The sequence below is a fragment of the Euprymna scolopes genome, chromosome 2 (genome assembly GCF_053919585.1).
Source record: "Euprymna scolopes isolate OS-2025 chromosome 2, ASM5391958v1, whole genome shotgun sequence".
Lineage (NCBI taxonomy): Eukaryota > Metazoa > Mollusca > Cephalopoda > Sepiida > Sepiolidae > Euprymna > Euprymna scolopes.
The window spans coordinates 100910220-100936330 of record NC_136483.1 but is presented as its reverse complement, the minus strand read 5'-3'; the positions used below and the strand labels follow the sequence as shown (position 1 = coordinate 100936330).

At 33.1% G+C, this 26111-nt stretch overlaps 1 protein-coding gene and 1 pseudogene across 2 annotated transcripts in view; both read right to left on the bottom strand.

Moving 5' to 3' along the window:
• The window catches only part of LOC145293360 (ceramide kinase-like), a 125971-nt gene that overhangs the window by 15866 nt on the left and 83994 nt on the right, over positions 1 to 26111 (bottom strand). For both annotated transcript variants that reach the window (XM_080140000.1, XM_080140004.1), the window contains exon 8: positions 23478 to 23583. In XM_080140000.1, the coding sequence (XP_079996126.1) occupies positions 23478 to 23583 (106 nt within the window). The remainder of the gene's footprint in view (positions 1 to 23477; positions 23584 to 26111) is intronic.
• On the bottom strand, positions 14295 to 14428 carry LOC145242804 (U2 spliceosomal RNA; annotated as a pseudogene).

The following is a 26111-nucleotide window of genomic DNA, read 5'->3' as shown; positions in this document are numbered from 1 at the left end:
GACGATAATAAAAATATAAAACCAACACCCTCTTTCTCTTTTCTCTCTCTCTCACCAACTTACTCTTCTCTCTCTCTCACCCTCTTTCTCTTGACCTCCTACTACTGTTAAACTGTGTGTGTGTGGGGGGGGAAGAGGCAGCTTGAAAACCAACAAAAACAGTGCACAGTTTCCCAAGCATTTGGGGTGGGAAGGGGGGGAAGAAGCCGAGCACACAGTTTCGTGTGAGAGAGAGAGAACAATTCTCAACCTATATACTCAACAAATTTTTTATCTACAGATTTGAAAGTTTGTATATAGGGTATTCAGACATATGGAAATATATCTAGCATAATCTATCTATTATATCTATAAAAGTGAAAATGTGTGTGTGTGTGAGGTAGCCAGAGAGAGAGAGAGAGAGAGAGAGAGAGAGAGACAACAATTCTCAACCTATATATTCAATACATTTTTTATCTACAGATTTGAAAATTTGTATATAGGGTATTCAGACATATGGAAATATATCTAGCATAATCTATCTATTATATCTATAAAAGTGAAAATGTGTGTGTGTGTGTGTGTGTGCGTAAGAGAGAGAGAGAACAATTCTCAACCTATATACTCAACGTATTTTTATCTACGGATTTTAAACTTTGTATATAGGGTATTCAGACATATAGAAATATATCTAGCATAATCTATACATTATATCTATAAAAGTGAGAATGTGAGTGTGTGAGAGAGAGAGAACAATTCTCAACCTATATATTCAACAAATTTTTTACCTACAGATTTGAAAATTTGTATATTGGGTATTCAGACATATGGAAATATATCTAGCATAATCGATCTATTATATCTATAAAAGTCAGAATGTTTGCGTGTGGTTGTGTGTGTAAAGTTGCGAGAGAGAGAGAGAACAATTCTCAACCTATCTATTCAATAAATTTGTTATCTACAGATTTGACCATTTGTATATAGGGTATTCAGACATATGGAAATATATCCAGCATAATCTATCTATTATATCCATAAAAGTGAGAATGTGTGCGTGAGAGAGAGAGAGAGAGAGAGAGAGTAAGTACAATTCTCACCCTATATATTCAACAAATTTTTTATCTACCGATTATAAAATTTGTATATAGGGTATTCAGACATATGGAAATATATCTAGCATAATCTATCTATTATATCTAGAAAAGTGAGAATGTGTGTGAAAGAGAGAGAGAGAAGAGAGAGAGAGAGAACAATTCTCAACCTATATATTCAACTAATTTTTATGTACAGATCTGAAAATTTGTATACAGGGTATTCAGACATATGGAAATATATCTAGCATAATCTATTATATCTATAAAAGGTAGAATGTGTGTGTGTGTGTGTGTGAGTGAGTGAGTGAGTGAGTGAGAGAGAGAGAGAGAACAATTCTCAACCTATATACTCAACAAATTTTGTATCTACAGATTTGATAATTTGTATATAGGGTATTCAGACATAAGGAAATATATCTAGCATAATCTATCTATTATATCTATAAAAGTGAGAATGTGTGTGAAAGAGAGAGAGAGAGAACAATTCTCAACCTATATATTCAACAAATTCTATCTTTACAGATTTGAAAATTTGTATATAGGGTATTCAGACATTTGGAAATATATCTAGCATAATCTATTATATCTATAAAAGTGAGAATGTGTGTGTGAGAGAGAGAGAAAGAACAATTCTCAACCTATATACTCAACAAATTTTTTATCTACAGATTTAAAAATTTGTATATAGGGTATTCAGACATATAGAAATATATCTAGCATAACCTATCTATTATATCTATAAAATGACCATGTGTGTGTGTGTGAGAGAGAGAGAGAGTCAGAGAGAGAGAGAGAACAATTTTCAGCTTGTGTGTGTGTGAGAAAGAGAGAGAGAGAAAGAGAGGAAGGAAAATTCTCACCCTATATATTCAACAAATTTTTTATCTACATATTAGAAAATTTGGATATAGGGTATTCAGACGTATGGAAATATATCTAGCATAATCTATCTATTATATCTATAAAAGTGAGAATGTGTGTGTGAGAGAGAGAGAAAGAGAGAGAGAGAGAGAACAATTCTCAACCTATATATTCAACTAATTTTTTATCTACAGATTTGAAAATGTGTATATTGGGTATTCAGACATATGTAAATATATCTGGCATAATCTATGTATTATATCTATAAAAGTGTGAATGTGAGTGATGGAAAGAGCAAAAAATTCTCAACCTATATAACCTATAAAAGTGAGAATATGTGTGAGAGAGAGAGAGAGAGAACAATTCTCAACCTATATATTCCACACATTTTTGGGCACAGATTTGGAAATTTGTATATAGGGTAGGCAGACATATAGAAATATATCTAGCATAATCTATCTATTATATCTATAAAAGTGAGAACTTGTGTGTGTGTGTGTGTGTGTGAGAGAGAGAGAGAACAATTCTTAACCTACATACTCAACAAATTTTTTACCTACAGTTTAGAAAATTTGTATATAGGGTATTCAGACATATGGAAATATATCTAGCATAATCTATCTATTATAACTACAAAAGTTAGAATGTGTGTGTGAGAGAGAGAGAGAACAATTCTAAACCTATATATTCAACAAATTTTTTATCTACAGATTTGAAACTTTGTATATAGGGTATTCAGACATATGGAAATATATCTAGCATAATCTATCTATTTTATCTATAAAAGTGAGAATGCGTGTGTGTGAGATAGCGAGAGAGAGAGAGAGAGAAAAAGAGAGAGATAAAAATTCTCAACCTATACATTCAACAAATTTTTTATCCACAGATTTGAACATTTGTATATAGGGTGTTCAGACATATAGAAATATATCTAGCATAATCTATCTCTTATATGTATAAAAGTGAGAATGTGTGTGTGTGTGAGAGAGAGGACAATTGTCAACCTATGTATACAACAAATTTTTTATCTACAGATTTCAAAATTTGTATATTGGGCATTCAGACATATTTTAATATATCTGGCATAATCTGTCTATTATATCTATAAAAGTGAGAATGTGTGTGATAGAGAGAGAGAGAACAATTCTCAACCTATATACTCAACAAATTTTTTATCTACAGATTTGAAAATTTGTATATAGGGTATTCAGACATATGGAAATATATCTAGCATAATCTATTATATCTATAAAAGTGAGAATGTGTGTGTGTGTGTGTGAGAGAGAGAGAGAGAGAGAGAGAGAACAATTCTCAACCCATATACTCAACAAATTCTTTATCTACAGATTTTAAAATTTGTATATAGAGTATTCATACAAATAGAAATATATCTAGGATAATCTTTCTATTATATCTATAAAAGTGAGAATGTGTGTGTGTGAGCGAGAGAGAGAGAGAGAGAGAGAGAACAGTTCTCAACCTATACATTCAACAAATTTTTATATATAGGGTATTCAGAAATATCGAAATATATCTAGCATAATCTATTATATCTTTAAAAGTTAGAATGTGTGTGTGTGAGAGATAGAGAGAACAATTCTCAACCTATGCACTCTACAAATTTTTTATCTACAAATTAGAAAATTTGTATATAGGGTATTCACACATATGGAAATATATCTAGGATAATCTATCTATTATATCTATAAAAGTTAGAATGTGTGTGTGAGGTAGCCAGAGAGAGAGAGAGAGAGAGTAAGAACAATTTTCAACCTATATATTCAACAAATATTTGATCTACAGATTAGAAAATTTGTATATAGGGTATTCAGACATATGGAAATATATCTAGCATAATCTATCTATTATATCTCTAAAATTGAGAATGTGTGTGTGAGAGAGAGAGATAGAACAATTTTCAACCTATATACTCAACAAATTTTTTTATCTACAGATTTGAAAATTTGTATATAGGGTATTCAGACATATGGAAATATATCTAGAGTAATCTATCTATTATATCTATAAAAGTGAGAATGCGTGTGTGTGTGAGAGAGAGCGACACAGAACAATTCTCAACCTATATATTCAACAAATTTTTTATGTACAGATCTGAAATATCACATTTGTATAGAAGTAGAAATCTTGATACCTACTCTGATACCTAATAAAAGAAAGGACACTCTTTAGGGCGGATTTTGATTATAACAAGTCACTAATTAGAAATTATAATAAACATTCTAATAATTTAAGAATTTTACCAAAATAAAATTGCATGGTAATCACCCAATTTCTGCCACAAAATTTTGATTGGCAGAACTCATAAACATAAAATATATATTTTCTAATTTCATCTTTTTTTTTTCTTTTTACATAATCTGGTTTGATGTTTTCCCAAATATTCAAATCACTATATTTTGCTGCTTAATATCAAATACAGCAACTGAGTTATTTTTATGCATCAAACAATTACATTTTCTCATTCATCCAAACTAATCACTGAACATCAATTTCATATTTTCTTCACTAAAATATTACTGTGCTTGATGTCATCAAGTGGAGCGGATCATTTTTTTTTCATTTGTTCACACATTTTTCCAATTTATATATATTTTAAAGATTCTTAGCCTATGTCATTGCATACCAATCTGTTTATTAAAAGTTAAGGTTCACTGTAAACACATATGTTACACCAAAATAAAAACGCTTCAGATAATGTCTTGATATTCAATTCAGTTTCTCACATGACATCTTATGAAGTTAGTAGAAATGTTACAGACTTTTGAATCTCAAACACTTTCAATACTGTGCACTGATATTTTCTTTTTTGCAATATAAGCACATTCATGATTTTTTTTACAAACGTTAAAAACTTTCACATTGTGTAGCAATATACTGAAACAATTATAAAAATATTTGTTTTTATTTTGAATGATGCAGGGCATCTGAAGAGAGATTTTTCTAACAAAATGAAAGTATAATTTTTAGCAATAGGTATCTAGGAAAAGGCCACTACATATGTTATAAGTTCCAAATTTCCACAACCTGGCAAATACTGGTACATGCTAGCAAATTTAGATTTGCAATTACAAAATATGATTCTAATTTTTTCCTTTGCTCTTTATTCTAACACTACACTAAGTTTACTGTGTTATTTCGCTACAGTTGATATTGTGTAGAACAATAAGAAAATCATAGTGAACAATGCATTCAACAAAATTTCACACACATTTCTAGATACCTATATCTAATAAGTTCAAAAGAAAGGACACACTTAGGGAGGTATTTTGGTGGTCAAGTCACTAAAAAGAGATTAGCTGGTTTCCCGGCATAGCCCAGGATATAATAAAGATTGACTGAAATACATGTTCTAGCTGGTTTCTAGGCGTTGCCAGGGATGTAATATAGACACATTATGTTGTATATTACCTGTTCTCTTCTCCCTAAGGTAAAACAATTTCATATACATGCTGTAAATTACCTATGCTAGGGATAAAACATGAACAATATCAGTCCTAGGGTAGATAAAACAAATAATACATAGAGATGAAAGATTCCTCTCCCCTAAGAATCAAACATATGTTCAATATCTGCTTTTGTTTTTTCATTGTTTATACGGTCCCGAGCAACGCCGGGTAGCCCTGCTAGTCTATATATATAAAAGGCAAAAATCGGTGTGTATGTATGTATGTATGTATGTATGTATGTATGTTTGTTTGTAACGCTAAAACTTTTGAAAGACGGAACCAGAGTTGACAAATTTGGTATCATATTGCACCTTGATCACCCGGATGACAAATATCGAAATTTCACGTCAAACGGACCAGTAGAAAGGGGTCAACTGATCGTTTTTCTCCTAGGGGGGCCCCCCAAAAAACCTGTCATTTTAACGTTATTCAATACGTGTCACGTGACGTGACGTCAGCTCAAACTTTTGACAGACACAACCAAAGTTGACAAATTATGTATCATATTGAACCTTGATCACCCGCATGACAAATATCAAAATTTCACGTCAAACGGACAATTACAAGGGGGTGAACTTATCATTTTTCTCCCAGGGGGGGCCCCAAAAATCCTGTCATTATAACGTTATTCATTAAGTGTCACGTGACGTGACGTCAGCTCAGTAAAATGTCGGCTGCAGCTGAGGTACGTTAAAACTGCCTTCGGAGGAGAAATTGATACTATAACACAGTTAAATATTAGTTTTCGACTCGAACCGTTATTACCAACGTAATTATCGCACTCCAAAAATAAAAAAAAAAACAAAATTACACGAAAATTGACGTAGGGAAAATGTTTTTATTTTTGCTCGAAGTTTTTTGCCGGCGAAGATGACTTTGCTCTTTGTAATTTACATGTAAACAAAGATTAGCCATTTTGTTTATACATTCTAACTCTGTTAACTTGAAGGGGGAGGGGGGGTATCAGTATCAGGCCGCTTATGTAAACGAAAATTAGGTCGCTTGCACATTTTCCACTTTCTCTCTCTCTCTCTCGCCGTCTTTCTCTCTCTCTCTTTCGCCGTCTTTCTCTCTCTCTCTCTCTCTCTCTCTCTCGCCGTCTTTCTCTCTCTCTCTCACTCTCTTCTATCTCTACACCTTTCCTAACTCTCTATCACCATATTTCTCTCTCTCTCTCACTCTCTTCTCTCTCTCTCTCTCTAGACCTCTTTCTCTTCTCTTTCTCACTCTCACCCTCTTTATCTACTCTCTCTCTCACCCTCTTTCCCTTCTCTTATCTTCTCTCTCTCTCTCGCCCTGTTTCTGAGAGAGAGAAGGGAAAGAGGGTGAGAGAGAGAGTAGATAAAGAGGGTGAGAGAGAGAAAGAGAAGAGAAAAAGGTCTAGAGAGAGAGAGAAGAGAGTGAGAGAGAGAGAGGATCAACTCGACTCACCATATTTCTCTCTCTCTCTCTCACTCTCTTCTCTCTCTCTCTCTAGACCTTTTTCTCCTCTCTTTCTCTCTCTCACCCTCTTTATCTACTCTCTCTCTCACCCTCTTTCCCTTCTCTCTCTCTCTCTCTCTCTCTCTCTCGCCGTCTTTCTCTCTCTCTCTCGCCGTCTTTCTCTCTCTCTCACTCTCTATCACCATATTTCTCTCTCTCTGGAAGGGGGGGTGGCTATCAGTATGAGGCCGCTTAAATACACGAAAATTACTTTTATACGAGTTTGTTTTCTTATGAATGGAACCGCTTTTGTAGGGGGGAGGGGGGAGGAGGCAATGTGCACAGTCTCCCAAGCATTACCTACTATAAAAAAAGATGCACATTTACCCTCTTCTCTCACCCTCTTTCTCTCTCTCTCTCTTTCTCTTCTCTCTCTCACTCTCTTTCTCTATCACCCTCTTCTCTCTCTCTCTTTCTCTTCTCTCTCTCATCCTCTTCTCTCTCTCTACCTTTTTCTCTTCTCTCTCGCACCCTCTTCTCTCTCTCTCACCCGCTTCTCTCTCTCTACCTCTTTCTCTTCTCTCTCGCACCCTCTTCTCTCTCTCTCACCCGCTTCTCTCTCTCTACCTCTTTCTCTTATCTCTCTCTCTCAACCTCTTCTCTCTCTCTCTCTTACCCTCTTCTCTCTCTCACTCTCTGTGTACACCTTTTTCTCTTCTCTCTCTCTCTGACCCTCTTTCTCTCTCTCTCACCCTCTTTTTCTGCTCTCTCTCACCCTTCTCTCTCTCTCTCTCTCTACCTCTTTCTCTTCTCTATCACCCTCTTTCCCTGCTCTCTCTCACCTTCATCTCTCTCTCTCTACCTATTTCTCTTCTCTCTCTCTCTCCCTCTGCTCTCTCTCACCCTCTTCTTTCTCCCTCACCCTCTTCTCTCTCTCTCTCTACCTCTTTCTCTTATCTCTCTCTCTCTCACTACCCCTCTCTCTCTCTCTGTCTTACCCTCTTCTCTCTCTCTCTACCTCTTTCTCTTATCTCTCTCTCTCACTACCTCTCTCTCTCTCACCCTCTTCTCTCTCTCACCCTCTTTCTCTCTTACCCTCTTCTCTCTCTACCTCTTTCACTTCTCTCACCCTCTTTCTCTCTCACCCTCTTTCTCTGCTCTCTCTCACCCTCTTCTCTGCTCTCTCTCACCCTCTTCTCTCTCTACCTCTTTCTCTTCTCTCTCTCACCCTCTTCTCTCTCTCTTACCCTCTTTCTCTTCTCTTCTCTTTTCTCTCTCTCTCGCCGTCTTTCTTTTCTCTCTCTCACCCTCTTTCTCTTCTCTCTCTCTCTCTTTCACCCTCATTCTCAACTCACTCTTACCCTCTTCTCTCTCCCTGTCTACCTCTTTCTCTTCTCTCTCTCTCACCCCCTTTCTCTTCTCTCTCTCACACCGTCTTTCTCTTCTCTCTCTCTCTCCCCTCATTCTCTTCTGTCTCTCTCTCGCCCTCTTTATCTTCTCTCTCTCTCACCCCGTTTCTCTTCTCTCTATATTAGCACTTATCAAGGCCCATAGGCCACACGAGGATGAGAGTTTAAAAGTGCACAGTAGTCAAATTCGGCAAAGATGATGGAACCGCTTTAAGAGGAGGATGAATTATTCAGTGACTCCAACCTATTTTGTTATATATATGTATGTATATATTTTGTAAAAAATATATATTACTACTTATCAAGGCCCATAGGACACTCGAGGATTAGAGTTGAAAAGTGCACAGTAGTCAAATTCGGGAAAGAGGATGGAACCGCTTTCACGGGAGGATGAGTTATTCAGCGACTCCAACCTATTTTTTTATATATATATTTATATCTATATTTATTAAAAAATATATATTACCACTTATCAAGGACAATAGGCCACTCGAGGATGAGAGTTGAATAGTGCACTGTATAAAAAATATGGTAAAGAGGATGGAACCGCTTTAACGAGAGGATGAGTTATTCAGCGACTCCAACCTATTTTGTTATATATATATATATATATATACTTTTATTAAAAAATATATATTACCACTTATCAAGGACAATAGGCCACTCGAGGATGAGAGTTGAAAAGTGCATAGTAGTAAAATTCGGGAAAGAGGATGGAACCGCTTTAACGGGAGGATGAGTTATTCAGCGACTCCAGCCTATTTTTTATATATATATATATATATCTATATTTATAACAAAAATATATTACCACTTATCAAGGCCCATAGGCTACTCGAGGATAAGAGTTGAAAAGTGCACAGTAATCAAATTCGGGAAAGAGGATGGAACAGTTTTAACGGGAGGATGAGTTATTCAGCGACTCCAACCTATTTTGTTATATATATATTTATATCTATATTTACTAAAAAATATATATTACCACTTATCAAGGCCCATAGGCTACTCGAGGATGAGAGTTGAAAAGTGGACAGTAGTCAAATTCGGGAAAGAGGATGGAACCTCTTTAACGGGAGGATGAGTTATTCAGCCACTCCAACCTATTTTGTTATATATATATATATATATATATATATATATATATATATATATATATATTTTTTTTTTTTGTACAAACTATATATTACCACTTATCAAGGCCCAGAGGCCACACGAGGATGAGAGTTTAAAAGTGCACAGTAGTCAAATTTGGGAAAGAGGATTTAATCGCTTTAATAGGAGGATGAATTATTCAGCGACTCACACCTGTTTTGGTATATATATATATATATTTATAAAAAAATATGTATTACCACTTATCAAGGCCCATAGGCCACTCGAGGATGAGAGTTAAAAAGTCCACAGTAGTCAAATTTGGGAAAGAGGATGGAACCGCTTTAACAGGAGGATGAGTTATTCAGCAACTCCAACCTATTTTGTTATTTTGTAAAAAATATATATGACCACTTATCAAGGCCCAGAGGCCACTCGAGGATAAGAGTTGAAAAGTGCACAGTAGTCAAATTCGGGAAATTTGTTATATATCTATTTTTTTGTTACTTAGGCATTTCCACTTATCAAGGCCCAGATACATCTCGAGGATAAGAGTTAAATGTGCACAGTAGTCAATTGGACAATAAGGCCCAGAGGCCACCCGAGGATAAGGGTTGAAAATGGCAGTAGTTAATTGGACAACATAGTAATACTTAGTAATGGAAAGTCGGGAAATTTGTTATATATATATTTATATTTTGTTTATATAGGCATTACCACTTATCAAGGCCCAGAGGCCACTAGAGGATAAGTGTTGAAAAGTGCAGTAGTCAATTGGACAAAATATAGTAATTGTTAGTAATGGAAATTCAGTACATTTGTTATATATATATTAATATTTTGTTAAATAGGCATTACCACTTATCAAAGCCCACAGGCCACTCGAGGATAAGGATTGAAAAGTGCACCGTAGTAGTCGGTTGTAATGGAAATGCGGGATATTTGTAATATACCTATTTTTTGTTACTTAGGCACAACCACTTATTAAGGCCCAGAGGCCACTCGATGGTATTACCACTTATCAAGGCCCAGAGGCCACTCGAGGATAAGCGTTTAAAAGTGCAGTAGTCAATTGGACAATATAGTAATCGTTAGTAATGGAAATTCAGTAAATTTGTTATATATATGTATATTTTGTTACATACGCATTACCATTTATCAAGGCCCAGAGGCCACTCGAGGATAAGGATTGAAAAGTGCACAGTAGTCAATTGGACAATATAGTAATCGTTAGTAATGGAAATTCAGTAAATTTGTTATATACCTATTTTTTGTTACTTAGTCATTTCCACTTATCAAGGCCCAGAGGCCACTCGAGCATAAGAGTTAAAAAGTCCACAGTAGTCAATTGGACAATAAGGCCCAGAGGCCACCCGAGGATAAGGGTTAAAAAGTGCAGTAGTCAATTGGTCAATATAGTAATCGTTAGTAATTACTACTTCAAGGCCCAGAGGCCACTCGAGGATAAGGGTTGAAAAGCGCAGTAGTCAATTGGACAATACAGTAATCGTTAGTAATGGAAATTCAGTAAATTTGTTATATATATATATATTTATATTTTGCTAAATACGCATTACTACTTATCAAGGCCCAGACGCCACTCGAGGATAAGGGTTGAAAATATTCAACAAATTTTTTATCTACAGATTAGAAAATTTGTATATAGGGTATCCAGACATATGGAATATATCTAGCATAATCTATCTATTATATCTATAAAAGTAAGAATGTTTGTGTGTGTGGGTGTGTGTGAGGTAGAGAGAGAGAGAGAGAGAACAATTCTTAACCTATATATTCAACAAATTTTTTATCTACAGATTTTAAATTTGTTATAAAGGGTATTCATACATATGGAAATATATCTAGCATAATCTATCTATTATATCTCCAAAAGTGAAAATGTGTGTGTCTGTGAGAGAGAGAGCAATTCTCAACCTATATACTCAACAAATTTTTTATCTACAGATTAGATAATTTGTATATAGGGTATTCAGACATATGGAAATATATCTAGCATAATCTATCTATTATATCTAGAAAAGTGAGAATGTTTGCGTGTGTGTGTGTGTGAGGTAGCAAGAGAGAGAGAGACAGAGCGAGAGAACAATTCTCAACCTATATATTCAACAAATTTTTTATCTACAGATTTGAAAATTGGTATATAAGGTATTCAGACATATGGAAATATATCTAGCATAATCTATCTATTATGTCTATAAAAGTGAGAATATGTCTGTGTGTGAGAGAGAGAGAGAGAGTAAGAACAATTCTCACCCTTTATATTCAACAAATTTTTATCTACAGATTAGAAAATTTTTATATAGTGTATTCAGACATATGGAAATATATCTAGCATAATCTATCTATTATATCTATAAAAGTGAGCATGTGTGAGAGGAGAGAGAGAGAGAGAGAACAATTCTCAACCTATATACTCAACAAATTTTTTATCTACAGATTTGAAAATTTGTATATAGATTATTCAGACATATGGAAATATATCTAGCATAATTTATCTATTATATCTATAAAAGTGAGAATGTGTGGGTGTGTGAGAGAGAGAATGAGAGAGAACAATTCTCAGCTTATATATGCAACAAATTGTTTATCTACAGATCCGAAATATCACATTTGTATAGAAGTAGAAATCTGGATACCTATTCTGATACCTAATAAAAGAAAGGACACTCTTTGGGGCGGATTTTGATGATAACAAGTCACTACTAAGAAATTATAATAAACATTGAAATAATTTAAGAATTTTATCAAAATAAAATTGCATGGTAATCACCCAATTTCTGCCACAAAATTTTGATTGGCAAAACTCATAAACAGAAAATATATATTTTCTAATTTCATCTTTTTTTTTTACATAATCTGATTTGATGTTTTCCTTAATATTCAAATCACTATATTTTGCTGCTTAATATCAAATACAGCAAATGAGTTATTTTTTATGCATCAAACAATTACATTTTCTCATTCATCCAAACTAATCACTGAACATCAATTTCATATTTTCTTCACTAAAATATTACTGTGCTTGATGTCATCAAGTGGAGCGGATCATTTTTTTTTTCATTTGTTCACACATTTTTCCAATTTATATATATTTTGTCTAAGATTCTTAGCCTATGTCATTGCATACCAAGCTGTTTATTAAAAGTTACGGTTCACTGTAAACACATACGTTATACCAAAATAAAAACGCTTCAGATAATGTCTTGATATTCAATTCAGTTTCTCACATGACATCTTATGAAGTTAGTAGAAATGTTACAGACTTTTGAATCTCAAACACTTTCAATACTGTGCACTGATATTTTCTTTTTTGGAATATAAGCACATTCATGATTTTTTTTTACAAACGTCAACAAATTACACAATGTGTAGCAATGTACTGAAACAATTATAAAAATATTTGTTTTTATTTTGGATGATGCAGGGCATCCGAAGAGAGATTTTTCTAACAAAATGAAAGTATAATTTTTAGCAATAGGTATCTAGGAAAAGGCCACTACATACGTTATAAATTCCAAATTTCCACAACCTGGCAAATACTGGTACACGCTAGCAAATTTAGATTTGCAATTACAGAATATGATTCTAATTTTTTCCTTTGCTCTTTATTCTAACACTACACTAAGTTTACTGTTTTATTTCGCTGCAGTTGATATTGTGTAGAACAATAAGAAAATCATAGTGAACAATGCATTCAACAAAATTTCACACACATTTCTAGATACCTATATCTAATAAGTTCAAAAGAAAGGACACACTTAGGGAGGTATTTTGGTGGTCAAGTCACTAAATAGAGATTAGCTGGTTTCCCGGCATAGCCCAGGATGTAATAAACATTGACTGAAATACATGTTCTAGCTGGTTTCTAGGCGTTGCCAGGGATGTAATATAGACACATTATGTTGTATATTACCTGTTCTCTTCTCCCTAAGGTAAAACAATTTCATATACATGCTGTAAATTACCTATGCTAGGGATAAAACATGAACAATACCAGTCCGGGGGTAGATAAAACAAATAATACATAGAGATGAAAGACAAATGTTTGTTTGTAACGCTAAAACTTGAGATGAAAGATTCCTCTCCCCTAAGAATAAAACATATGTTCAATATCTGTTTTTGTTTTTTCATTGTTTATACGGTCCCGAGCAACGCCGGGTAGCCCTGTATGTTTGTTTGTAATGCTAAAACTTTTGAAAGACGGAACCAGAGTTGACAAATTTGGTATCATATTGCACCTTGATCACCCGCATGACAAATATCGAAATTCCACACCAAACGGACCATTAAAAGGGGGTGAACTGATCATTTCTCTCCTAGGGGGGGCCCCCAAAAAAACCTGTCATTTTAATGTTAATATTACATAATCCAAAAACGCTTAGTCATGTCACGTGACGTGACGTCAACATCCAGTAATGGCGAACAAATGTAAACAAACACTTTGTTTTACCGATACTTTTGTAATTTCTCTTCTGCTTTGTTCTAGAGATTATTAAACTCCATGACAATGTCTCCAACGTATTTAACTGGTTAAAAATAGTATTTATACAAGAGTTTTAACGAAAAATATCAGGAAAAAATGTACAGGAATAAAAAGAAATTCAGCTTTCAAAATATTCGTCGATAAAAAAACCGATCTTTATATTTACGCTAGCCATTTTGTATATTACCACGTGACCTGCTATCTCTTAAACTGGAGGGGGGGGGATCCACTTGAATCCAACAAAACCAGTAATTTTTTTTTTCTATTATATATACATCATTTTCTATAAAATTAAGTGTAGACTTTATAATTAAAACAAAAAATGTTATTCATACTAAAAAAAAAAAACGCTTAGTCATGTCACGTGACGTGACGTCAACATCCACTAATGGCGAACAATTGTACCTATTTACTATGCCTCCCCACGGGACAGAGTTAGACACCAGGGTCGTTTTTTAACGTGGAGAAAAGGTACAAAAATAAAAATTGTCTCAGTCGTGGAGGATTTCTCCTCCACCGAAAGAGAACAAGAAATAGAAGTGCAGCATCTGAAGAACAGATACTACACTTTGATCTTGACCAAAAGGCCAAGAATGCGAACAATTGTAAATAACAACTTTTTTCACAAAACCAACACCGTCTTTCTTTTTTTTCTCTCTCTTTCTCTCTCTCACCCACTTACTCTTCCCTCTCTCTCACCCTCTTTCTCTTGACGTCACACCACTGTTAAACTGTGGGGGGGGGGACACATTCCCAGGCATTATCTCCTATAGATGCACATTTTATTAGAAATTCAGCTTTCAAAATATTAGACGATAATAAAAATATAAAACCAACACCCTCTTTCTCTTTTCTCTCTCTCTCACCAACTTACTCTTCTCTCTCTCTCACCCTCTTTCTCTTGACCTCCTACTACTGTTAAACTGTGTGTGTGTGTGGGGGGGGAAGAGGCAGCTTGAAAACCAACAAAAACAGTGCACAGTTTCCCAAGCATTTGGGGTGGGAAGGGGGGGAAGAAGCCGAGCGCACAGTTTCGTGTGAGAGAGAGAGAACAATTCTCAACCTATATACTCAACAAATTTTTTATCTACAGATTTGAAAGTTTGTATATAGGGTATTCAGACATATGGAAATATATCTAGCATAATCTATCTATTATATCTATAAAAGTGAAAATGTGTGTGTGTGTGAGGTAGCCAGAGAGAGAGAGAGAGAGAGAGAGAGAGACAACAATTCTCAACCTATATATTCAATACATTTTTTATCTACAGATTTGAAAATTTGTATATAGGGTATTCAGACATATGGAAATATATCTAGCATAATCTATCTATTATATCTATAAAAGTGAAAATGTGTGTGTGTGTGAGGTACCCAGAGAGAGAGAGAGAGAGAGAGACAACAATTCTCAACCTATATATTCAATAAATTTGTTATCTACAGATTTGACCATTTGTATATAGGGTATTCAGACATATGGAAATATATCCAGCATAATCTATCTATTATATCCATAAAAGTGAGAATGTGTGCGTGAGAGAGAGAGAGAGAGAGAGTAAGTACAATTCTCACTCTATATATTCAACAAATTTTTTATCTACCGATTATAAAATTTGTATATAGGGTATTCAGACATATGGAAATATATCTAGCATAATCTATCTATTATATCTAGAAAAGTGAGAATGTGTGTGAAAGAGAGAGAGAGAAGAGAGAGAGAGAACAATTCTCAACCTATATATTCAACTAATTTTTATGTACAGATCTGAAAATTTGTATACAGGGTATTCAGACATATGGAAATATATCTAGCATAATCTATTATATCTATAAAAGGTAGAATGTGTGTGTGTGTTTGTGAGTGAGTGAGTGAGTGACTGAGTGAGAGAGAGAGAGAGAGAACAATTCTCAACCTATATACTCAACAAATTTTGTATCTACAGATTTGATAATTTGTATATAGGGTATTCAGACATAAGGAAATATATCTAGCATAATCTATCTATTATATCTATAAAAGTGAGAATGTGTGTGAAAGAGAGAGAGAGAGAACAATTCTCAACCTATATATTCAACAAATTCTATCTTTACAGATTTGAAAATTTGTATATAGGGTATTCAGACATTTGGAAATATATCTAGCATAATCTATTATATCTATAAAAGTGAGAATGTGTGTGTGAGAGAGAGAGAAAGAACAATTCTCAACCTATATACTCAACAAATTTTTTATCTACAGATTTAAAAATTTGTATATAGGGTATTCAGACATATAGAAATATATCTAGCATAACCTATCTATTATATCTATAAAATGACCATGTGTGTGTGTGTGAGAGAGAGAGAGAGAGTCAGAGAGAGAGAGAGAACAATTTTCAGCTTGTGTGTGTGTGAGAAAGAGAGAGAGAGAAAGAGAGGAAGGAAAATTCTCACCCTATATATTCAACAAATTTTTTATCTACATATTAGAAAATTTGGATATAGGGTATTCAGACGTATGGAAATATATCTAGCATAATCTATCTATTATATCTATAAAAGTGAGAATGTGTGTGTGAGAGAGAGAGAAAGAGAGAGAGAGAGAACAATTCTCAACCTATATATTCAACTAATTTTTTATCTACAGATTTGAAAATGTGTATATTGGGTATTCAGACATATGTAAATATATCTGGCATAATCTATGTATTATATCTATAAAAGTGTGAATGTGAGTGATGGAAAGAGCAAAAAATTCTCAACCTATATAACCTATAAAAGTGAGAATATGTGTGAGAGAGAGAGAGAGAGAGAGAGGACAATTCTCAACCTATATATTCCACACATTTTTGGGCACAGATTTGGAAATTTGTATATAGGGTAGGCAGACATATAGAAATATATCTAGCATAATCTATCTATTATATCTATAAAAGTGAGAACTTGTGTGTGTGTGTGTGTGTGTGAGAGAGAGAGAGAACAATTCTTAACCTACATACTCAACAAATGTTTTACCTACAGTTTAGAAAATTTGTATATAGGGTATTCAGACATATGGAAATATATCTAGCATAATCTATCTATTATAACTACAAAAGTTAGAATGTGTGTGTGAGAGAGAGAGAGAGAGAACAATTCTAAACCTATATATTCAACAAATTTTTTATCTACAGATTTGAAACTTTGTATATAGGGTATTCAGACATATGGAAATATATCTAGCATAATCTATCTATTTTATCTATAAAAGTGAGAATGCGTGTGTGTGAGATAGCGAGAGAGAGAGAGAGAAAAAGAGAGAGATAAAAATTCTCAACCTATACATTCAACAAATTTTTTATCCACAGATTTGAACATTTGTATATAGGGTGTTCAGACATATAGAAATATATCTAGCATAATCTATCTATTATATGTATAAAAGTGAGAATGTGTGTGTGTGTGTGAGAGAGAGGACAATTGTCAACCTATGTATACAACAAATTTTTTATCTACAGATTTCAAAATTTGTATATTGGGCATTCAGACATATTTCAATATATCTGGCATAATCTGTCTATTATATCTATAAAAGTGAGAATGTGTGTGATAGAGAGAGAGAGAACAATTCTCAACCTATATACTCAACAAATTTTTTATCTACAGATTTGAAAATTTGTATATAGGGTATTCAGACATATGGAAATATATCTAGCATAATCTATTATATCTATAAAAGTGAGAATGTGTGTGTGTGTGTGAGAGAGAGAGAGAGAGAGAGAACAATTCTCAACCCATATACTCAACAAATTCTTTATCTACAGATTTTAAAATTTGTATATAGAGTATTCATACAAATAGAAATATATCTAGGATAATCTTTCTATTATATCTATAAAAGTGAGAATGTGTGTGTGTGTGAGCGAGAGAGAGAGAGAGAGAGAGAGAGAGAACAGTTCTCAACCTATACATTCAACAAATTTTTATATATAGGGTATTCAGAAATATCGAAATATATCTAGCATAATCTATTATATCATTAAAAGTTAGAATGTGTGTGTGTGAGAGATAGAGAGAACAATTCTCAACCTATGCACTCTACAAATTTTTTATCTACAAATTAGAAAATTTGTATATAGGGTATTCACACATATGGAAATATATCTAGCATAGTCTATCTATTATATCTATAAAAGTTAGAATGTGTGTGTGAGGTAGCCAGAGAGAGAGAGAGAGAGAGAGTAAGAACAATTTTCAACCTATATATTCAACAAATATTTGATCTACAGATTAGAAAATTTGTATATAGGGTATTCAGACATATGGAAATATATCTAGCATAATCTATCTATTATAACTACAAAAGTTAGAATGTGTGTGTGAGAGAGAGAGAGAGAGAACAATTCTAAACCTATATATTCAACAAATTTTTTATCTACAGATTTGAAACTTTGTATATAGGGTATTCAGACATATGGAAATATATCTAGCATAATCTATCTATTTTATCTATAAAAGTGAGAATGCGTGTGTGTGAGATAGCGAGAGAGAGAGAGAGAAAAAGAGAGAGATAAAAATTCTCAACCTATACATTCAACAAATTTTTTATCCACAGATTTGAACATTTGTATATAGGGTGTTCAGACATATAGAAATATATCTAGCATAATCTATCTATTATATGTATAAAAGTGAGAATGTGTGTGTGTGTGTGAGAGAGAGGACAATTGTCAACCTATGTATACAACAAATTTTTTATCTACAGATTTCAAAATTTGTATATTGGGCATTCAGACATATTTCAATATATCTGGCATAATCTGTCTATTATATCTATAAAAGTGAGAATGTGTGTGATAGAGAGAGAGAGAACAATTCTCAACCTATATACTCAACAAATTTTTTATCTACAGATTTGAAAATTTGTATATAGGGTATTCAGACATATGGAAATATATCTAGCATAATCTATTATATCTATAAAAGTGAGAATGTGTGTGTGTGTGTGAGAGAGAGAGAGAGAGAGAGAACAATTCTCAACCCATATACTCAACAAATTCTTTATCTACAGATTTTAAAATTTGTATATAGAGTATTCATACAAATAGAAATATATCTAGGATAATCTTTCTATTATATCTATAAAAGTGAGAATGTGTGTGTGTGTGAGCGAGAGAGAGAGAGAGAGAGAGAGAGAGAGAACAGTTCTCAACCTATACATTCAACAAATTTTTATATATAGGGTATTCAGAAATATCGAAATATATCTAGCATAATCTATTATATCATTAAAAGTTAGAATGTGTGTGTGTGAGAGATAGAGAGAACAATTCTCAACCTATGCACTCTACAAATTTTTTATCTACAAATTAGAAAATTTGTATATAGGGTATTCACACATATGGAAATATATCTAGCATAGTCTATCTATTATATCTATAAAAGTTAGAATGTGTGTGTGAGGTAGCCAGAGAGAGAGAGAGAGAGAGAGTAAGAACAATTTTCAACCTATATATTCAACAAATATTTGATCTACAGATTAGAAAATTTGTATATAGGGTATTCAGACATATGGAAATATATCTAGCATAATCTATCTATTATATCTCTAAAATTGAGAATGTGTGTGTGAGAGAGAGAGAGAGAACAATTTTCAACCTATATACTCAACAAATTTTTTTATCTACAGATTTGAAAATTTGTATATAGGGTATTCAGACATATGGAAATATATCTAGAGTAATCTATCTATTATATCTATAAAAGTGAGAATGCGTGTGTGTGTGAGAGAGAGCGACACAGAACAATTCTCAACCTATATATTCAACAAATTTTTTATGTACAGATCTGAAATATCACATTTGTATAGAAGTAGAAATCTTGATACCTACTCTGATACCTAATAAAAGAAAGGACACTCTTTAGGGCGGATTTTGATTATAACAAGTCACTAATTAGAAATTATAATAAACATTCTAATAATTTAAGAATTTTACCAAAATAAAATTGCATGGTAATCACCCAATTTCTGCCACAAAATTTTGATTGGCAGAACTCATAAACATAAAATATATATTTTCTAATTTCATCTTTTTTTTTTCTTTTTACATAATCTGGTTTGATGTTTTCCCAAATATTCAAATCACTATATTTTGCTGCTTAATATCAAATACAGCAACTGAGTTATTTTTATGCATCAAACAATTACATTTTCTCATTCATCCAAACTAATCACTGAACATCAATTTCATATTTTCTTCACTAAAATATTACTGTGCTTGATGTCATCAAGTGGAGCGGATCATTTTTTTTTCATTTGTTCACACATTTTTCCAATTTATATATATTTTAAAGATTCTTAGCCTATGTCATTGCATACCAATCTGTTTATTAAAAGTTAAGGTTCACTGTAAACACATATGTTACACCAAAATAAAAACGCTTCAGATAATGTCTTGATATTCAATTCAGTTTCTCACATGACATCTTATGAAGTTAGTAGAAATGTTACAGACTTTTGAATCTCAAACACTTTCAATACTGTGCACTGATATTTTCTTTTTTGCAATATAAGCACATTCATGATTTTTTTTACAAACGTTAAAAACTTTCACATTGTGTAGCAATATACTGAAACAATTATAAAAATATTTGTTTTTATTTTGAATGATGCAGGGCATCTGAAGAGAGATTTTTCTAACAAAATGAAAGTATAATTTTTAGCAATAGGTATCTAGGAAAAGGCCACTACATATGTTATAAGTTCCAAATTTCCACAACCTGGCAAATACTGGTACATGCTAGCAAATTTAGATTTGCAATTACAAAATATGATTCTAATTTTTTCCTTTGCTCTTTATTCTAACACTACACTAAGTTTACTGTGTTATTTCGCTACAGTTGACATTGTGTAGAACAATAAGAAAATCATAGTGAACAATGCATTCAACAAAATTTCACACACATTTCTAGATACCTATATCTAATAAGTTCAAAAGAAAGGACACACTTAGGGAGGTATTTTGGTGGTCAAGTCACTAAAAAGAGATTAGCTGGTTTCCCGGCATAGCCCAGGATATAATAAAGATTGACTGAAATACATGTTCTAGCTGGTTTCTAGGCGTTGCCAGGGATGTAATATAGACACATTATGTTGTATATTACCTGTTCTCTTCTCCCTAAGGTAAAACAATTTCATATACATGCTGTAAATTACCTATGCTAGGGATAAAACATGAACAATATCAGTCCTAGGGTAGATAAAACAAATAATACATAGAGATGAAAGATTCCTCTCCCCTAAGAATCAAACATATGTTCAATATCTGCTTTTGTTTTTTCATTGTTTATACGGTCCCGAGCAACGCCGGGTAGCCCTGCTAGTCTATAATATAAAAGCGAAAATGTGTGTGTGTGTGTGCATTTTTTTGTGCCTGTCCGACAAAGGTTTTTGGAGGGGGGGGGGGCGCTCAGCCCGGTTACTGTTTCTTAGAACCTTTTATATACTGTCTAGATTATAATATCTAAGATTTACGAAACAAGCTCAAGTGTATCTTTAATTTGGGCGACTTTTACAAGTTATTTTCACGCTATTTCTTGGTCTACGCGTGTTTGTTTGGCTTTTCAGTATAAAAACGAAACTGAATCCGTAGCATAACCAAGCTACCTGGCACTCGTGACAGGGATGCCCAGAAAACCAATGAGGTTTGATCAATGTGGGGAAAACTCCTAATATCAGACAATTGCTTCATTTGGATACTCCCCTATTTATGGGGAGCTGGTTTTCCCCCAATATCTTGGGGAAATGCAGCCAAAGTTAAGTTTCCCCATATGGCTTGATGTTTGACCTCATTAAGTTCACGCACCTATCATTTAACTTTTTAATCATTAAATTAAAATGGTTTTCAGTTACTCTTCTGTCGTGGCTGAGCGGGTAAGATGCCATGTTTTTTCCTTCTTTTCCACCTTCGCGTTAAGGCTTCGGGTTCGAGCCTACATTCCTACCGAAAATTTTCTTTTTCTTTTATACCTCCAAAACACCCGGGTAACGCCAGGTACCCCCGCTAGTCTATAATATAAATCTCACCTGTTTGTTTAAATGCATGTATATATTTATGTATGTATGTTTGTATGTCTGCCTAAAACTTTTGACAGAGGCGGCAGATTTTCAATAGATTGGTATCGTTTTGAAGCTCAACCCTTCAGACAACAAATATTGAAAAATTGGCTAAAAACATTAATTCCTTCAATTTCAACCGGGCACTTTTCTACAGGAAGGATCGCTTTTTTCGCAGATATTTTCAAAAGTCATGCCCTCTTTTTGATTGACTAGCCTTAATTTAAACCTATGTCACTTCCAGTTTGGCGATGGTGCAACAGCAAAGACGTCAGGTTTTTTTTCATGTTTTTTCCTCCTTTGCGGTATGGGTTCGAGCCTGCCTGTCTGCCTACAATCACTTTTTTTTTTTTGCTCAACAAACACCTGCAAACACCCGGGCAACGCCAGACACCCAGGCTAGTCTATAATATAAATCTCACCTCTCTGTTTAAATATATGTATGTATGCCTGTCTAAAACGTTTGACAGATGTGTCAGAACGTGGCAAAACCAGTATCGTTTGAAACCTCAACCTTTCGAATGACAAATATCAAAGAATTGGCCAAAAGCATTAATTCCTTCACCCTCAATGGGACAGTTTTCTACAAGGAGGGGGTCGCTTTTTTTTACAGATATTTTCAAAAGACATCCACTGTTTTCGACTGACTAACCTTAATTTTGACGTTCATCACTTCCGGTTTTGTGATGGATGCAACAGCAAAGGTGTCACGTTTTTTTTTTGTTTTTCACATTCTTTTCCGCCTTCGTGGTATGGCTTCAAGTCTGCCTACCTACTACCATTTTTTTTTTTTTTTTTTTTTTTTTGCTCAACGCACACCTCCAAACACCCGGGCAACGCCAGGCACCCAGGCTAGTGGTAAATAATACCAAATAATTTAAACTTCCAAGATTTTAGAAAGCCATTTTTAACGTGGGGAAGCAGGAAGCATGCTTATGAATTCCATTGATTGCTTAAAAATTATTTTCTCTTTTTAAAAATAGAATTGATCACATGAATTTTGGTGTACAATATTTTCGTTCATCATGGGTACGAAGGTTTTTCTTTAATTTTACTTTTTCATGGGGATGGGGGTATGAACTAGCATTTTTTTTTTTTTTTTTTGCAATAAACTAGCGGCTTAGTCTAGAGAAGAATTATTGAAAGCCGAATTCAATCCAAAGCAGCACTTATCCTAGGCAAGTTGAACCAGCTTCCTCCAAAGGAGGAAATTTCATGGGAGTAGGAAATTCAAAATTTGCATGCAATTGCATGCAAGATCAGATTTTTGAAGCTCTTGCAGGGAGATGCTGACGTCCTACATACAGCACCTGGTATTTTCAAATAGTCGCTCATCTGGTACTGACCAGGTTCAATGTTGCTTAACTTCGATGATCTAACAAGAACCAGTGTGTCAACATGGTTATGCTATATAGTAAAAGCTACTAAAACCGAATACAGACTCATAATTTAACTACTATTTCAAAATATCCCTCTCTCTACCAACACATAATCTTTGATGAATCAGAGGCATTAACTTCTCATTTCATTATCTTATACAATTAACAACTTATTTATTTTCTTTGGAATACTTACTCTGTCATACAACGGCTACCGTCCCTGGGATTGCTGTCATGTTCGCTGGCCGGCAGGAAAGAAACTTCACCCAGGTACGATTTGTTGCCCATCAATTTCTTAAAACCTGATTGAAAAATGAGAATGCAATGATATAAATGAAAGTGAATGAGTTAAGGTTTGCAAAAGATTACATTAAAAAAAAAAAAATGTCATAAATGGTAAAGATGTGGTTTTTGTCCAGAATTTACCCTCTGTTAAAAAAACAAAAATGAAGAAAAATCTGTATGCATGTACCTGTGACAAAACAAATCATATTCCAAAAATCACATAAATTGATCAAGTAGTTTTATTTTTATAAAGAAAATCATTTTTAATAGTGGGCGAGACAGCCGTTCTTTGGTTACTCATAAAATTTGATTTTGTTATCTATATAAATAAAACAGTAGATGTATGTATTTGTATGAAAATATTTAATTGATAAACTCTTAAACTACTGGTCACATGACACGGAAATTAACAGGAAATAATAATCATACACCAAGGATGGTTTATAACGGGTAACATCTTTGTTTGGATGGATGAACAACAATATGTCGGCAAGTTGAAATGCAAAATTTTCATTTCAATTTACCAACATATTTCTATTAGTTTTGCGCAAATTCATTTATAACTTGAAGTGGTTCAATTAAAATATTTTCTTATTTATCTGTTGATAGCTCAAACGGCAGGGAACATGGTTTAAGCCCCAAAAATTTTGGTTTTGATTTTAGCTGATGACAATATTTTCCAGTTTTTATACCGATTCCAATACCCCCAAAAGTTCTGATATTTTTGGATTCTCGGTTTTGATTAATTGTCCCAATACTAATAGATATAGATATTCACTTCTATGACTTCAAATGCATGCGTTAAGTTTTTTTTATAGGAAGAGTTAATGAATACATCATTTTTAGGGCTAATGAGAACATTAAAAAACAGAATTTTTGGTAAATGTCGAAGGTTGCGTCCAGAAAAGAACAGAATAAAAAGTTCTTTATCGGCTAGAGACGGTTTTATGTTGTTGCTTTTATTATATATTATTAAATAAGCAATCATTTCCATTTAAAATCCAGTTAGTATCATGCTTGTAAAATTGAGAAAAGCATGCTTTAAATGTGTCAACCTTATGTGAATGAGCTAAATCAAAACAAAATGGCTACCGAATTTGACCGGATGTCATGTTTATCAAAAAATGAAACTCAAATTTTAACTCTAAACGATACCTCATTAAATAAAAATATAAATTCATATTTAAGAAAGATAACATAAAACCGTTTTTAATGAATATGCAGAATTTTTCTGGCATTTACCTAACCACAACCTTTGATGTTTATCAAATTTTATTATTAATGTTAAGCTTAAAGTGAATGTAAATATAGAGTTACTTTGAAAAAAGAAAATGTTTTAAAGTTTGGGTTTTTTTTTTTTTAAACTAACTCCTAAATTTCTAAACAAAAGAATCCGATAAAAGAAAACTAAAGTATTTCTGCATCATGACTCTTTAGTGCAGTGGTTCCCAACTAATGTGCCATGGAATTATTACTTTCTTAATCATGATGACAACACTCAAATTCTCAACTTCGTACCTGGGAATGTCTTAACATGAAAGACTCATAAATAAAATAAAAACTGGAAAATCCTTAATAAGGAAGATTGAGCACATTCAAAATATAAAAATTCAGATTTCAGATTTGATATTAAAGAAAAAACTTTTTAAAATGAGTACTATAGAGATGTATCAGGTTCTTAACTATGATGATGAAAATACTGTACAGATTTTGATGGAATACATGAAAAAAAAAAAAAAGAAAAAAAAAAGAAAAAAAAAAAAAGAAAAAAAAGAAAAAAAAAAAAAGAAAAAAAAAAAGAAAAAAAAAAAAAGAAAAAAAATGGACATAGAAGAACAGCAAACCAAAACTCAAAATGTAATTTCTATATTATAACTAATCTTTTCATTTCTGTTTTTAGTGCTATACGAGTCATTTAAATATTTCAATGCAATTAAATTCATATATGAACAGATAATCCTTAAGGTTAATTATTCCAGTGAAACGATGTTTTCGTCCTAATTATATAACTGATCCCTTAGAGCAGTGGTTCCCAACCACAGTAATGTGCTGTGGAATGATTATTGGTGTTCTGTGAAGAGATAATAATTAGAAGCCATTTAATTTTATTTTGTTTAATTAAACAACTCTAAGTAATGTACTTCTCTGTAATTCTCAACTTCATATATATATATATATATATGTGTGTGTGAACTGGGAATGTCTTACCTAAAAAACATTAAAATAAAAACAAAAAAGAATATTGAAAAAGAGTTGTGTCTCTCTCCTACATTCACCCACAGATTGCAGCAGTAGTTAAAAAAACACCAGGCACAACTGTCTCACTGACATTCACCATTATTATTTTATACCAGCTATTGAATACAGGATACGTTAAGTATGTGAATAAAAATTCTTATATAATCTTCGTTTTTTTTTTTTTTTTTGTTTTTTTTGTTTTTTTACTTTATTGCAAGAAGGTTTGGGAGAAGAAAAACTCATGATGGGTGTGCCACAAAAATTTAAATAAACTCAATAGTGTGCCGCCACTGCTTTAGTGCAGCTA